Source organism: Diadema antillarum, unplaced genomic scaffold (genome assembly GCF_040938485.1).
Source record: "Diadema antillarum isolate AM-2024a unplaced genomic scaffold, OU_Dant_1.0 seq00000456_RagTag, whole genome shotgun sequence".
Lineage (NCBI taxonomy): Eukaryota > Metazoa > Echinodermata > Echinoidea > Diadematoida > Diadematidae > Diadema > Diadema antillarum.
The window spans coordinates 519,067-534,996 of NW_027271428.1; the positions used below are offsets into that span (position 1 = coordinate 519,067).

Below are 15,930 nucleotides of genomic sequence, written 5' to 3' on the forward strand. Positions count from 1 at the left end.
GCAGATATTTGCCTTATTCTGGTAATAACAATAGATTGAAATTGGTGCGGATTTATTTGTGTGACATTTTTAAATAGAAAGAAAAGACAAAAGCAAAACCACACATTTTCAAGTCTCGACAAAATCATACTTTAGAGCTTAAGACAAGGTGCTTCATTAAGAACTTCAACACACACACACACACACACACACACACACACAAAGCAGTAGTCTGATCTGGCAAGAAATAGCTAAAGTAATCATGCATTATAAAGGCCAGAAATAGCTTGTCTATTTTAATCCTCTTACTGTAAAATTTTCTTGGTACATTCAATTTCCACTTGTTTAGCACTACTTTGGGCTAGCACAAATTCTAATACCCGCAAAAATATCTTGTTTCTCTGCACTATGAATGAGTTGACAATTGTGCAGCGCAAATTCAAGAACCCGGGAATATGATTTTGAGTTGCTCAGCACAAAAAATTCATCACACAAAAATGTCTATGTGTACAGTATTTCATATTTATCTTTTTTTTTTTCAGGCTATGCCAATACTTTTCCTGTACAGACCTTGTATTCCTGTCTAGTCTAGAAATTATTTAAATCTACCAGTAGGTGTCAATTGTGTCTTTGCATGCTAGATTATTTCATGAGAGTTCACCAGCAGCTGAATGATATTACATGAGGATTTCTCTGAGGATGGTGTAGTAATATAATCATAATTTAGCTGCAGTATACCAGTAGATGAACTTCATTTAACGTCCCATGTTTGCTATCTTTTTTGTGTGGTCAATCAGGACACCGGGTTGTCCAACATCAGCAGCGGTCTATCGGCCCAGTCCAAGGGGGGACTTACAACTCTGGTACTGTGGAACAATCACATCTCTCACAATGGAGCAGCTCATCTTGGGAAGGCTTTGGTAACTACGATCATAATGATGAGGAATAGTAAAAGAATGATGTACACTATGTCCTCCCCCTCCCCCCCCCCCCCCCCCAAAAAAAAAAAAAAAAATACATTTTGGGTTTCTGCATTGATAAATTTCAATAGGATTAAACTGTTTGAATGCTATTCCAAGGTCTGAACATATAACATCTTACCTATATTTTGCAGAAAACCCCATTCAATTTGGTCAAGTTGTCACAGAGAAATGTGGATCATGGTAAAGCATGTCATGGGTCTGTTTCTTCAAAGTTAAGCACTTGGATGCTCTTGGAACTACATATTAATGTGTGAACACAGTAGACAGAACTTGGAGGGAAGGGATTCCTGACATGCTCAACAAAGATCCTTATTTCTCTTTGACCACTGAAGCAAAATCGGATGGGGTTTTCTGTAGGATGTGGGTAATAAGTTATAGTTTCATACCCTGAAGTTGTATTTGGATTGATTCACTAATTTTGAAGTTATCGTTGCAGAGGATCCCATTGTAATTTTGGGGGGGACATACGGTATAGTGGTGCTTGTAGTGAAAGTAATGATGGTGGTACTGTTGGTGCAAGTTGTGATGATGATGGTGGTGCTTGTAGTGAAAGTGATGGTGGAGGTGAAAGATGATGGTGCAAGAAGTGATGATTGTGCTGGTAGTGAAAATGGTGGTGATGGTGCTGGAAGTAAAAATGATGGTGCAAGAGTTGATGGTGGTGGTGCTTATAGTGAAAGTGATGGTGGAGATGATGATGGTGGTGCTGGAAGTAAAAATGATGGTGCTGATGGTGCAAGAAGTGATTAATGGTGGTGGTGCTGGTAGTGAAAGTGATGGTGAAGATGATGGTGGAGATGATGGTGATGGTGCTGGAAGTGAAGGTGATGATGGTGATGCTGATATTGATGATGGTGATGGTGCTGGTGATGAAAGTGATGATGATGATGACGGTGATAAAAGTGATGGTGGTGCTGATGATGCTCACGGTGGTGAAAGTGACAATGATGATGGTGCTGGTGGTAAAAGTGACAATGATGATGGTGATATTTTTGGGAATGCTGACAGTATCCATGTTAGTAGTGATTACTGGTATGACATTAGTGATGCTAGTTGTGATGGATAGTAACAAGGATGATAATACTCATTTGTGGGAATTCACAAAGGAAGTTTGAATCTAGTCCATGGATTATGCATATTTTGCCTCCGTAAATGCAAATGATATGTCACTTGCACTAAGAGACATCCAACAAGGAACGTGGCACACTTATGCATGTATGTGAAAGGTGCACCTCTTTTGGGTTTGTTTTAGTCCACAGACTAAGTTTAAAGCTTAATTTTGATTTACACTGCCTTTTTGAATTTGGGCCGTAGTGATTATACTTTTAGTGTTGATGATGATGTTAAAGGGGCCAATCAGTGTTGATATGAATTCAGATGACAAACTTCCATGAGCTTCTTCAACTGCATAACCACATATTTTTCATTTATAGAAGTGTAGGGCGGAGAGAAACAAATAATGAGAAGGACAGTTCAGATTGCCAATAAGTGTCTTTTTTGTGGGCTTTCTGCCCTTTCCCATAGATAACTCGGTGTAAAAAAAAAAAAGAAGGTAAAAATGCATTTCTGATGCAAGAGAGTTTCGGTACTAATATTATTATTAAGTTCATGTTACATCATATCAAGTGAATTGACCTTAATCATCTCTGATTTTTGTGATTATTCAGAGACTAATGGGTAGCATAACTTCTCAGAAAATGCCACGTTGAGGCCAGGCCTATATACATTAGTAATCGAGTCTACATGATATTGTAGATAAGTATTGTCAGAAGGTGACTTTAAAACAAATAATAAACTATAGAATCAAAGGAGTTTTAATGTTCATCACATTTGATTCATACTTTTTTCTTTCATTGTTGTTTGTTGCATGTCAGATCAAGAATTCTAATCTCGAAACCTTGAACCTGGGACAAAACAACCTTGGGACGGATGGCATCCACGCCCTGAAGGAGGGTCTCATGAAGAACAAGTCACTGATGAGGCTTGGCATGTACTCGTGCAGGGTGTCCGATGAAGGTTAGTCGCGGAGCCTTTAATGTTGAAATCTTTGAAGGCTTCCGTGGCGGTAGAACGTTGGGTGGTAGAAGGCTTAATGGTGCACCACGTATTCTTTCTTAGGGTATGTATGTGGCCCTGAAAAGGGCCTACCCAGTCACAAGTATGTTCTCATTGTTCTCAAGGGAATGTTCACTGTTCACTTTACATTCCCTTGAGAACGGCAAGAACATGCTTGCTGAAACGTCGGGACAGTTTAGGCCCTTTTTAGGGCCACATACATACCCAAGAAAGAATATGTGGTGCACCGTTGAGCCTTCTACCACTCAAAGCCTTAAATGTGCTAAGCAAGAAAGGGGGCTGTCGTGGCTGAGCAGTTCAGATCGTGCAGTTAATGGGCCTATCTCATTGGAGAAGACATTGCTGCAACTGCTGCGACTGATCAGTCACTGTGACTTGTGTGACTCACAAGACCCAAAAATGGCTTGCACTCTTACCAAGAAGGCAACTTCAGGGTGACTTTTGAGATGTCTCCAAACAAGGTGATAACTTATTCCTCCTTAAGTCACAGAGATGTTGCCGCAATATCTTCTGAGACGTCTCCTCAGTAGCTGAGACATCTCAGAGACCTCGCGGACAAAATCAATCTCCGTGGCTTGGCCATGACTATTAAAGGAGACATCGCACAGATGTCGCAGAGACATCTCGGTGACCAGTTGGAGACTAGAAAATGTCTCCAAAAAAGTCATGTTCAATTTCCTCACGACTCCCGGGGTCCCATTTCATAAAACTTGTTATCAGTTACAACTGCCACATTTCTATAACAAATTTGCTCTCAGCCAATCAGATTCAAGGTAGTCAGTAGCTTGTAACAACTAACATAACTTCTTATTGACAACAAGTTTTATGAAACGGGGGTCTGGAGACAAGGCTAGTCTCCAGGAGACGTAGCAGAGATATTGTGGTGATGTCTCCGTAACCATTCTGTGACCAGTGATACTTGAATTACCTTAAGGTTGCCACCCGATCTCCAAGCCAGTGAGATACCTGCTTTAATGGACCGCAGACTTCCCTAAAAGAATTATGTTCAAGTCCCAGCCTGGCAGTAGCGCCCTTTGGCAAGACACTTTATCTTCATTGCCAAGTATTTCAGAGGAGACGTAAAGCCATTGGTCTGTTGTGTAGGAGAGCTATACCCTATATATGCATAAGAACCTGCTTCACATCCCTTATAACGAGCAGGGTGAAGTCTCGTTGAAGTCATCAAACACAAAGACACTAAAAAAGGGGGGGCTGATATCTACTTGAGTCTTCATGATTGAAGGAGGCAGATTACCCTTGGAAGAAGGAGAGAGACAAGGATATGATAGAGATGTCATCTCCTGTTACCAGATTATTACCATAAGGCCAAAAAAAAAAAAATATGTTGTATTGGCGTAACATGAGATTTTCAAATAGGGTCGGGCGGGCGGATTTTTTTTTTTTTTTTTTTTTTTTTGCTACCTGTATTTTACGTGTAAAACTCATATTTAACAAAACCCCATTCGATAGAGAGGGTCTGTCGCATCCAAAGTTTGTTATATCACCGGTTTAAAAGCCGTCACGACATACCGGTCAGAATACGAACTAACAAATTCCTGGGCTAAATCACCCAGCGCCACAGACAAATTGATTCTCCAAATAATATTAAATAAAATCTATGAACCGGACTTGCCGGTCGCCGACACATTGTACTGCGCGGCCATTTTCTGACACCGGCTGTTGCTGTTTTTGATAATCCGCAAACCCATATCGCGCCCTCTCTCGGTAAAAACGATGTATTTCCTTCTTTTTTTTTCTGAAAAGTTCAGGGTCGGGTTTTTTTTTAGGGTCGGGCGGGTTACGCCAATACAACGATTTTTTTTTGTTTGGCCTAAGCATGAGACAAGAAGCACTGAACTTCCAAGATGCCTTCTGTTGGTAAAGGGACCAGAAAGCTAGCTAGCAATTTGTTCATCCTTTATTCCCTTTTTTAAAATGCTGTCGACATTTATTACCTCCGCTAAGGGAGGAGGTTATGTTTTCGTTACCGTTTGTTTGTTTGTTTGTTTGTTTGTTTGTTTGTTTGTTTGTTTGTTTGTTTGTTTGTTCATCCGTGTGCAAAATAACTCAAAAAGTAGTTAACGGATTTGGATGAAACTTACAGGAAAGGTTAAGAATGACACAAGTAACAAATATTAAATTTTGGTAGTGATCCGAGAATTTTGGGGAAATTTATGAAGGATTTTTGATATTTTGACAGGTAGGGTCAATGAACTTGGGAGTTCAAGCTGCACATTTTTGAGGTTTACAAACGTGCACTAAAGTGCATGCTCTAGTTTCTGCTAGGGCGAGGCGCGCCACGCAGCTGAGGGTTTGACGTAACAAAGGGGTCTATATTAGGAAATTGGGCGATTTTTCAGCATGTATACCTATGGGTGGAAATCACTGATCTCTATGGAAGAGCCCAAAGAGCTTTTCCCCAATGGTGGAGAGGAGAAAAATCTCTTTGGGAAGAGCAAGATCGTCGGTGGAAAGTAGCTGCTTGGCGGAGGTCTGCGCTCTCAGAGTGCTTCGCCTTTTCTAGTGTTATCTTAAGAAATCATGCACTGAAAGTATGACACATATATCATGTACATAAAGGAAACATTTGGTTCTTTCGTGATACTTGTGGTGGAGAAGCAATTGTGATAATTTGAGGTAAAAATGATGACACTGGTATCCCAATCTATGATGTTATCTATGGTGTTGGCATTGTCCTGTGTACAAGTGCTACACAGATGAGCACACCAAAGGTTGCATAAGCAAGAAGCTGTACAGCAACCACAGAGAATCACAGGTTTCCTCATGACTCATGTCTTGTGCTATGTTACAAGAGTGAACAGAAAAAGCTTGGGTGTTGATTTGACCCTTTTTTTGAGAGCCTGTCCATTTTTGTTAGCACTGTGCATGTGGGCATGACAAAACTAGAGCAAAATATTCCCGGCACATTCCGTACCCCAAAGTTTGAGGTGGAGGGTAGCTTGTTGATTGTTTCATGGCTCAAGATGTCATGAATTCAGTGGAAGTACCCTCCGGTGTATATTCATGATATGTGGTCATTTTGGAGACTTTCAGCTCAAGAAGGAAAAGTTACTTTAACGTTACATTTTAATGTTAGATGGATTGGCCAAGAACATTATTGAAAATGCATAAGACAATTGAAACTATTTCATGCACTACTCCATTTTTGCGTAGGCTACATTTCAACAAAATGTAAAGCACTTTTCAACACGATGCGGGGAGACTGGAGAACAGCCAACGCAACCTGGCAGAAAGCATGTTGTTGCACTATACTCATAGCGTCGTGAATCTAAAGCTGCCTGACGACAAATTGAGGCAGACTTCTAGAAAAAGCAGATGGGATGAAGGAATTGATCTATGTTTCAACAGAGCAGCTGATTAGAGATGAATGAAAGTGAGAGTGCCATTAATTCATTGCAAAATCTGACGCTATTTTTTGTTGTTGCAGGTGCTGTGGCCCTGGCGGAGTATCTGGCCGACAACTGCTACCTGATGCGCCTGGACCTGCGAGAAAACGACATTCGGACTGGCGGCATGATGGCGCTGTCTCTCTCCCTCAAGGTCAACATGATCCTGCTCAGACTCGACCTGGACAAGGACGTCAAGAAGGAATCGGTGGGTCCTTAATGACTTTTAGTCATCTTCATCCACAGACATCTTCAGAATCAAAGGAGAAAGGATTTTTTTTTTTGATTATATTTGTTGTGCCCTCACTTAGCTTGCTCGTATTCTTTAGGGTACAATAAAATGAGAAAACCTGACATTCAAAATACTGTAGAAGTGGACATTTTTGCATGAGTACCTTTTCGTTCTTGACCAGGTATGGTGAATTTCATTTCATATGTTTTAATTTTCCATGAGATCAAATTATAAAATATTAAATTTATCTAGCAAGCAAATAAATTGTGTGCTTTTTATTTTGCACTGGTTTCACATCATGCAAATTGCAAGAAAAATTCCACATCATGAAAAAAATTCCACTTTTATGTAGTAGAAAGAAAAGTTAAAGTTATACAATTATTTGTGGCCCTTAATAAATGAATGACATGACCACATTATGGCTAGGAGTCAAGAGGTGACCACACATTTCTATTTCTCTCACTAAGCAAGAGTTACAAATGATTCATTAGCCTTTTTTACTAGTTACATGCCCTTTATGGCTAACCTGAACTGACATCTGGTCACAGGCTTTTATGAATGCTTATTGGTTTATTACACAAGATGTGATATGGTAGCTTACAGACTGAAGCGTTTCATTTCCCAATAATTTTTTTTTTTACAATCAAAGGTAAACAAGCGAAAACAATTTGAAAGCTATACAGGCCAGCTGCACTACAATATAAAAACAGAAACACTCAGTATCAAGACATATGAAGTCAAGTGTCTAATATAACTGGGTAGAAAATATGTCATAACATGGTATGTAGGCTGAGTTTTGCTTTCCAAGGGGCTATTGTCATGTGCCAAATTACCTACATCGCTGTTGTATTACCTACGTGCTTCTCTTCAATGACATCAATGGCCAGTGTTCGTTTATGTTGAGTCTGACTGGAGTGTGTGGCTTTCCTCTTGCAGTTGAAAGGCTACGAGGAGCTCCAGCAGTCCCTGCTGTCGGAGATCTGCAACCACCTGGCCCGCAACAGGCAGGTCCTGGAACAGAGGCAGAAAGAGGAAGAGGAGAGGACCAGGAACGCTGAGAGAAACCAACTGGAGGACCAAACGAGGACAGTGAATGGAAGCGATGACGGGAGCGCGAGTGGGAATGTGGCCGAGATGGAAGAATCTGTGGTCATAAACACCAGAGACCCACTCATGGGTGTGGAGAGTTCTCAGGAGGCGTTGCTGGTCATCGGTTCCAGACCAAAGAGCAGTACTAGGTCCAAAGCTGGACAGGAGTCCAAGGCCCACCAGCATGGTGCTCAAACTGTCAATAGTAATCATGGTGTGGCTGGTACAGGCTCTACTTTCCAAAATGCCGAAGAAGAAGAGCCAAAGGCAGCATCAGTTCCAACAACAAACAATGTCCAGGAGTGTCCTGCAGTATGTGCAACACAGCAGACAATGGATTCTGTGTCATCATCATCATCGTCGTCATCATCATCATCATCATCATCATCATCATCGTCATCTTTAGCTAGTATAACAATGTCTTCTTCATCCATGTTATCTTCCAGCTCTGCAGACGTTGCAGAGCAACCCTGTACAAATGAGGAATGCCCCTTGCCCCCAGCGGTCAGAACAAGTGACAATGTCAAACTCTTACCCCACGCCCTCAGAAGTGGGAGCATCACCAAGATTGAAATCCCGGCGGATGAATCCAAACTGTTGCACAGTGACAGCATCGACGTGGAATCACCAACATCCCCACCATGCCTAAAGCCCCTAGATCTCCCCGTCCCGGGTGAGGAGGAGGAAGCGGAGGCGGTTGCTAAGGAGCCAGAGGCAGGGACAGGCCTGAAGACTGTTGTCGGGCGTGCCCTTGGAGGCGGCAGTGGAGAGCCTGGAGATGTGCCCAGCCCAGATGCAGAGCCCTTTGGTAGAGGTGTCCCTCTGAACATTGACGGGAAAATAGGCAATGGACTTCTAGCCGGAATGGCAGAAAGCCTTTTCCTGCCACACCTACAAGCTAGTCCACCAGATGGTAAGTGGTAGCACCGAGCCATGCACACACATGGAACATCATGATTTCTCTAGTTTTCTTTTTGAATTCCTACACAATCTGTCCAAATTTTAAAAATCTGTCCTATAATAAGGCATTATGTATCATTGTTGTAATTTCTTTGTGTATTTGCTTTCATGTTTTGCCCATGATTAATAACAGAAACATTAGCTTCCATATCTATGTCCAACATTTTTTTTTTTTTTACAGGTGCATTTTGTATTATATAATGCATGATGGCTTCAACTCAGAGCAACTATGGAAAAGAAAGTCTCTTTATTATAGTTTGTAGATCACCCTGGAAATGTGCAATCTTTCCTACCCTCTTCAACTCTCATAGCTGTAGCATTACTGGGAGCTCTCAAGAGCAAGATACCTCTAACCAAAGTCCAAAGAATGGTGATCGAATTGAACATCAATTTAGGACGAAGTATAGCTGTCTATTCTACACAGTCACTATTTATCATAATATTCCCTGTCCCATTAAATAGCAGAGCATGAATGGGATAAGTCAATGTTTCATTTATGATTTTGTTTTTGATTTTAGTTTTTACGCCCTTTATCTGTTTCTCTTTGAACGCAGATGGGGGAAGACTTATGCCATCACCTGACATTATAGAGGGCGATATAGACCACATTCTGGCAGCTGCTCATGGTGTGTGAGAAAGTGAGTAGAAAAAAAAAATCAGAGAAATAGATCAGACTACCATTCTGTTATATATTTGTAGAAGTCTCATTATGATCAGATTGGAATGGCAAATGTGGTTTTTGTATCATTTTTAATCAATTTGTCCAGATGATGTAACTATGAAATTTGTCGTCCGTCTTTCATCTGTGATATTTACCACACAGGCAGGATAGATATTAGTTAATATGTTTCAACCACTGATCTGAAGTAATCTGGATATGTCATTGACCAATTGCTTTGAAGCCACTGTACCGCCATCTTACCACACACATCACCCAATACATTTGTGTACGTAGCTCACAACATCACATGATCTTGGTGACAGTCTCTGTTCGAAAATGTGTGCATGTCTGCATAGAGTGTGCATGGTAACATGGCGGCGCAGCGGCTTCAATTGTTTGTGCAGCATGAATGGGCCAATGAGATATCCAGATGTTTCATACAAAGATCAGTGATTTCAACCCTTAAAAGGCATGATTTGGGAATGAGAATAAATAAGCGATGTATTGATCTACTTATCTGTAGATGTACAATGAAATTCTGCTAGGAAACTAAAAGCTTTCAGGAAAAATAATTCTGATGAACTTGTACCACATTTATAATAGTTAGATTAGAGTGATGTTAATGTAATATGTAAATCCAGCCAGTACTTTTGCACTTGGTCAGTCAGCTGCACGTTTCATTGACAACTGTTTGCTTTGTTTGAAGCATTATTTGTAATTTGTGACAGGCCAGTTTTTTGTTTTCCCCATTTTTCCCTTTGTATTTGGATGAGGTCTGCCATCAACACTTATCAAAATGAAAAACTGTCTGCGTTTTGTTTAAAATCAATACAGATGTGTGTCTTTTCCCAATTTCTATTTTGCAGTTCTTCCATCATCCACATTTTTTCTTTGAAAATTGTGTGTTGTTTCTTTTTAAATGTTGTTTCATGATACATTCCTATTGTGGTAAAATCAATTTCTTTTCTTATCTCCAAGGTTTAATAGGTGCAATAGCCAGCACTGCTGCCGTCATTACAACTGTATCTACCGACGTTCCTGAAACTGTTTCGCCTGGAGAAAAATGAAGCGATTTGAGCGGAAAAAACACAAAACCAAAAGCGAGACCAAATTCCTATTCATGTCCGCCCTAAGTCTTTAATGTGCAGCTCAGTCAGTCATCCAGCATGGCAAGATACACCACAGTGGTGGATCCATGGAGCAAGAAAGGGACCCCATCTGGAGGATGTGGGAAGATTGGTGGAGCCGCCATCTTTGTTTATCATTAAAGGGAAGCTCCGCCCCACCGTCAAGGAGACCGTCAAGCAAAGAATAAAAGTCACATTAACATGAAAGTGAAAGTTCCTCAACAGTTGGACAAGAGAAGGAAAAAGTGTGGTGGTTAAGCATTTCTCATGATCTAATGACAAACCGTGATTCTGGTCACACCCATGTGTGTGAATGAGTTCTGTTTGTACGATTATTATTCTATATGCTGAATGCGGAGCTGAGTGTCACCTTTAAGCTGAGATGCATTCTGACGTAATGCAACACATCTTGTGCATGTGTGGGCTCCTTCGACCTCCTTCGCTCATGCAATGTGACAACACCTCCTGTCAGGCATCTCCTGTCAGGCAATCTCTCACTCTCTCTTTCAATATAGCAAAGGGCATATCGTCGCTGGGGCGACAAGACCTCGTATCTACAAAGAGCTAAAAAACGTGGCAGCCAAAGCACTAGAGCGAATGGGAAAGCCATTCCTTTGACATGCCATGGTGGCTTCATTTTTGGAGTAAGACAGTTGGGATTTGGACAGGACATCACTTAACCCATTATTTGACCATTAATAAAAAAAAAGTCATTTACACCAAAATTTCAGATACAAGGTCTTGTCACCCCAGCGACGATATCCTCTGTAAAAAGTGAGATGTACTCTGCAAAGAGCGAGCGACGGCGTTCTGCATCTGCCCACAGCCCAAACCTCATCTGCACCAATATAGCACCCTGTCCAATACTTGTATGAAGTTGCCACAGTGGTTTGTGCGGGAGAAGCGTGATTTAAAGTGATAACTTGGCAGATGGATGGATGCCAGAAGATGGTGTGACTGGAGCAGTAGATGCAGAAAAACCAAAACCAAATGCAAATCCTGGCACAACTACCCGAGACGTGTTGTGTTTGTGCACAGAGCAGAAACTGGATTATATGAAATAGATATTCAACATGGACTATACAGGCTTTGCAATGTTTTAAGTCAAGGTCGTAGTTGACGTGACTGCTTTAGTTTTTATTATTTTTGCTGCATGTAAGGGGAAGTGGGATTCCTATTTATTTTAAGTGCAGGGCACAAACAGTACACTTTGATTTGGGAGAGAAGGATGTGAAGTAGAACCACCAAACATCAGACAAATTTATCAAGTGTGGCTGCAACAGTAATGTGTGATGGCTATTAAAGTCCTTGTCTGTTTTTTTTTTTTTTTTTGTTACAGAAAGATAAATTTGACTATATTCCATTTGTCTGAATATGAAATGGAAAGAGCTGTCTGTTTATTTCAAGGCTTTTGTATCTCATAAGAGTGCATTGATGTGTATGGGTGGCATTCTGTCAAGTTCAGATGTCACATTCATGGTAGAATTATTTGAACTCAAAATTTGTTTGAAGCGGTACTTGTTGTTCGTAAATCCGTATAACATGCATTAAGTCACATTTCAGCCTTGTTTTGTTATTTCCTCCTTGTGTGATTTATTTGCAAAACCTAGTGGCCATACTTGCTCTTTTGTGGAAAATAGCAACAGCTCTTTGTGTTCAGTACTAAACTCTGGTTTTCCCCTACGAAAGCGTGGCCTCTGCAGAACCCAGAACCTCCAGTCTGTGTGAATGTGACCAGAATACACTGCATAACTATGAGCTTTAGACTTAACAGATGTACTGACTGCCTACCTTGATTAAAGTTACATGTATGTATATCATCAGAACCCCCCCCCCATTCCGGGTAGCTGGCAGTCGGCTGCAATTTTCTGGTGCTGACTGCCACACTCAGGACCTTGTCTGATCGTATACGATTCTGCATTGTAATAATTTTGTTTAGCGCAAAATGTAATCGTTATGTTGAGCGCGAAATGTAAATCACTCATTGCAAGTGATATGAAGTGAACGTGCTGTTTTAGTCCTGCATTCTGATAGTTGCTGAGTCGTATTCCCCTATCTTGTGACCAATTCAGTGTAAAGCCAACGTGAAAACTACTTAATGATACAATTCAAATGCAGTATTTTGCCTACGACAGAGTAGCTAAAGGAAAGACAATGGTTTCTCACATTCAGATATTTCCATAGTACTTATACTAGTGCTTATCATCTTGAGGCAAAAAAAAAAAAAACTCAAAGAAAGTTTTTTCAATGAACTTGAACTACTAAAGTTCTGCAGTTTTCGACAGATTTTTTTTTTTTTCAGGCAAGAATTGTGATACAAAGTCAGAAGACCTTTCATCATTATTGAGAGAAATTGATATTCTTAGCATTAGAAGTGCCAGTGAAAATTAAACTTTGGCTTAAGGAAAAGATCTGTGTTAACACATGTACAGCACAGGTACTTAAAGGGTGCTTCAACATTTGGGTAACGTAACATTTCAGTATTCTCATATTTCAGTCACGTAGACCATGATGGCTTGGTTTAAATGACTTGAATAATGAAATACTCCTGGGTTAGTGTTTTCTCGTATTCAATATGTCAAAGAGGTACTGGCTTCCAGTGATGAAATGACAATATAAAGCAGCTCAAAAAGAATGGGAAGGGGTGCTTTCTTTCTTTCTTTCTTTCTTTCCTTCTTTCTTTCTTTCTTTCTTTCTTTCTTTCTTTCTTTCTTTCTTTCTTTCTTTCTTTCTTTCTTTCTTTCTTTCTTTCTTTCTTTCTTTCTTTCTTTCTCTCTTTGCTTGTGTATTTTTGTTTCTTTTAAAGGAATTGTATAGTTTTGGTTGAGACCTAATTTCAGGTTTCTAATATTTTTGGGTGAAATAACGAGAAACCTCTTATGAAATATGAAAGAGCATGTAATTCCATGAGGAATTCAACGTTTATTTGATGAAAATTGGTTTTGAAATGGCTGAGATATCCAAAACAGAGCGATTCTAATAAAGTGTGGGACCCACCTTTTAGTACGATCGCTTTGTTTTACTTTGTTTTTGGGTGTTTCAGTCATTCCAAACCCGATTTTCATCAAATAAACTTTTTAAGATGGTATGCTCTCTACTATTTCATAAGTGTTTTCTTGGTATATCGCAAAAAGTTAAAAGCCCAATTCTCACCTCCACCAATACTATATCATCCCTTTAACCTCTTCAGACACAGAATTTCTTCTTCCATAAAGGGGCTTATTATGTAGTCTTGCATCGTGTGCTGTTGGGCCTCTCGTTTTGGGGGAAAATTCAATACAATATGGATCCCCTCCCCCTCTCCCCTCCCCCGCATTTCTTTCTGACAACTCTTACTTTGATTTCAGGCTATGTGTGGCATATTATTACCATTGACAACAGTACATTGTAGACATGTATCAAATGTGTGGATACATCGATGTGCGTAAGTGAAGACGCTCAAGATCATGTGGATGTTCAAAATGTTTCACTTAAGCTATGACTCTTGATTTTATGACTTTTTTTTTGGGGGGGGGGTTATATTTTCGGTACGTGTATTATTTCCATTTGCTAGTTGACAAATGTCTTATTTCTATGCTGTACAACATGGTGATCAATGAGATGGCATTGATGACATCTTATACTTACGAAGTATAAGTCTTATATTTCAGAAGTATTCACTAACACTTTTGGGGTTATAAACATTGAAAAAATGAAGTTTATTGCATGGTGATGAAGACTTTAACAACTTTGTATATTCTTAAGAGTATCAAAACATGTTCATATTTTGTTTCAACTTTGTAATAAACTTTGTTATTACATGTAAGTGATTTCTGGAGCTTTAATATATTTTGTATTTTTTTAGATTATAAGCATATGCAGATTTTTGGCTGTTCATAGAATCTATTATTCATAGAAGGTTTGTATATTTTGCCTTCGGGGTTGTAGAGTGCATTGGACTTAACTATGAACATTCTAGAAACTTAACATGAAGTAAATGCAGAATACTTATATAATAAAATTATCTATATGCTGTAAATGTTCTATTTTGCTACCATGTATGTCTGCCACAATATCTCTGTTGTTTGTTAAGAAAAACTATAATTAGTGAATTTTGTTATTTTTGGAATCTTATTTTGTAATGAAACATTTCTTTGGATGTTAAAGTCAATGCAAAAATAGAAAATCTTGCTTCTTACGATATTTATGAAAACCTTTCATGTATTCATCACATGTGCAAAGTGGGAGGAAACATTCGTTTTCCATCATTTTGGTTGTTTGGGGGATTCTTTTGTTACTGTGCATTCAGCAGTTTTGATGGCAGGAGAGGTTGAGCAATGCGAGTCTGTACAGAGAAAGCATAGGTGTATGCATTTTCTTCTGCAACTGGAGCATGCTTGTAAAAGGAGTTGATGCACCAACCAAACATTGATATGTGGAGAACATTATAAATTGCTTTGATTCACATGCAATGAATATTTAACTACTTATTGGTTGTGAATTTAGCCCTGATGTGAAATTCTGTCACTTCTGCTATCAAAAGAAAAAATGAATAAATAAAAGGACATGAACCTTGATGGGAGCTTAGTCTGTGAGGTATGTGTTGTATGACCTAAATTGCCATTTTAAATATGCTTGAACATATTTCCTGGATACAAAAATGAATGATGTCTTAAAAATCTTTGTGTAGAGCCAGAGTTAATGTTCTATTTGTGTTAATATGATTATCAACAGACCAATTGCTTGAGGCCCCTCTGCTTGTCAAATTGAATTTCAAATCAATTTTGATTTATATCTTGATTGATGGAAGTACTTGCTGTATCTTCTGTAGTGTCAAAGCACACTAGGAAAAGTACTTGATGTATTTTCTATAGTGGCAAAACACATTAGGGACATATTTTTGGTGGAGTTTTATTTTTTCTTGTAAATTCTATCTTAAAATATTACCTCTATGTTAAGCATTAGGTTTGGTATGTTTATAATCCAGTAAACTCTGTTGCAAAGTTTTCATGATGACCATGCCATGCTCCAAGTGGAAGGATTTTAAGAAATGAAGTACAACCTTAAGTGGCAGGTAGTGCAAACTAACATAAAATTTTGAGTGATAGATAGACGAAATACATTATGATTGGCTTTGGTGAATGCTTTCAAAAGTGCAACGGTACCTCAGTTTTGTTTCTATCTCCTTATCAGTTCTCTGCTCTGTTTGAACTGTCTGATACCAGAATGTGCTACGCAATATGAGCTCTGTATTCAAATAAGAATAAATGTTTTGTGTCATAATGCAAACTAAAAACAACAAGGAAAAAAAACCTTTGGTCCAGTTATCTTGTGGTTGATGATGCACATCATTGACATTCAAAAGGGACTGATTTTTCTTGAATTCTTTCTGCTTTTATCGTTTCCTACCAGAAAGAGATGTGATCTGTCATATTGT

The 15,930-nt window shown here is 39.3% G+C and overlaps 1 protein-coding gene across 1 annotated transcript in view; it reads left to right on the forward strand.

The window, feature by feature from the left end:
• The window catches only part of LOC139732947 (uncharacterized), a 128,940-nt gene extending 119,580 nt beyond the window's left edge, over positions 1 to 9,360 (forward strand). Inside the window, exons 8-12 of the mRNA XM_071643783.1 lie at positions 777 to 899; positions 2,837 to 2,978; positions 6,487 to 6,653; positions 7,614 to 8,679; positions 9,281 to 9,360. Of these exons, the coding sequence (XP_071499884.1) occupies positions 777 to 899; positions 2,837 to 2,978; positions 6,487 to 6,653; positions 7,614 to 8,679; positions 9,281 to 9,360 (1,578 nt within the window). The remainder of the gene's footprint in view (positions 1 to 776; positions 900 to 2,836; positions 2,979 to 6,486; positions 6,654 to 7,613; positions 8,680 to 9,280) is intronic.
• Positions 9,361 to 15,930: the final 6,570 nt, after the last annotated feature.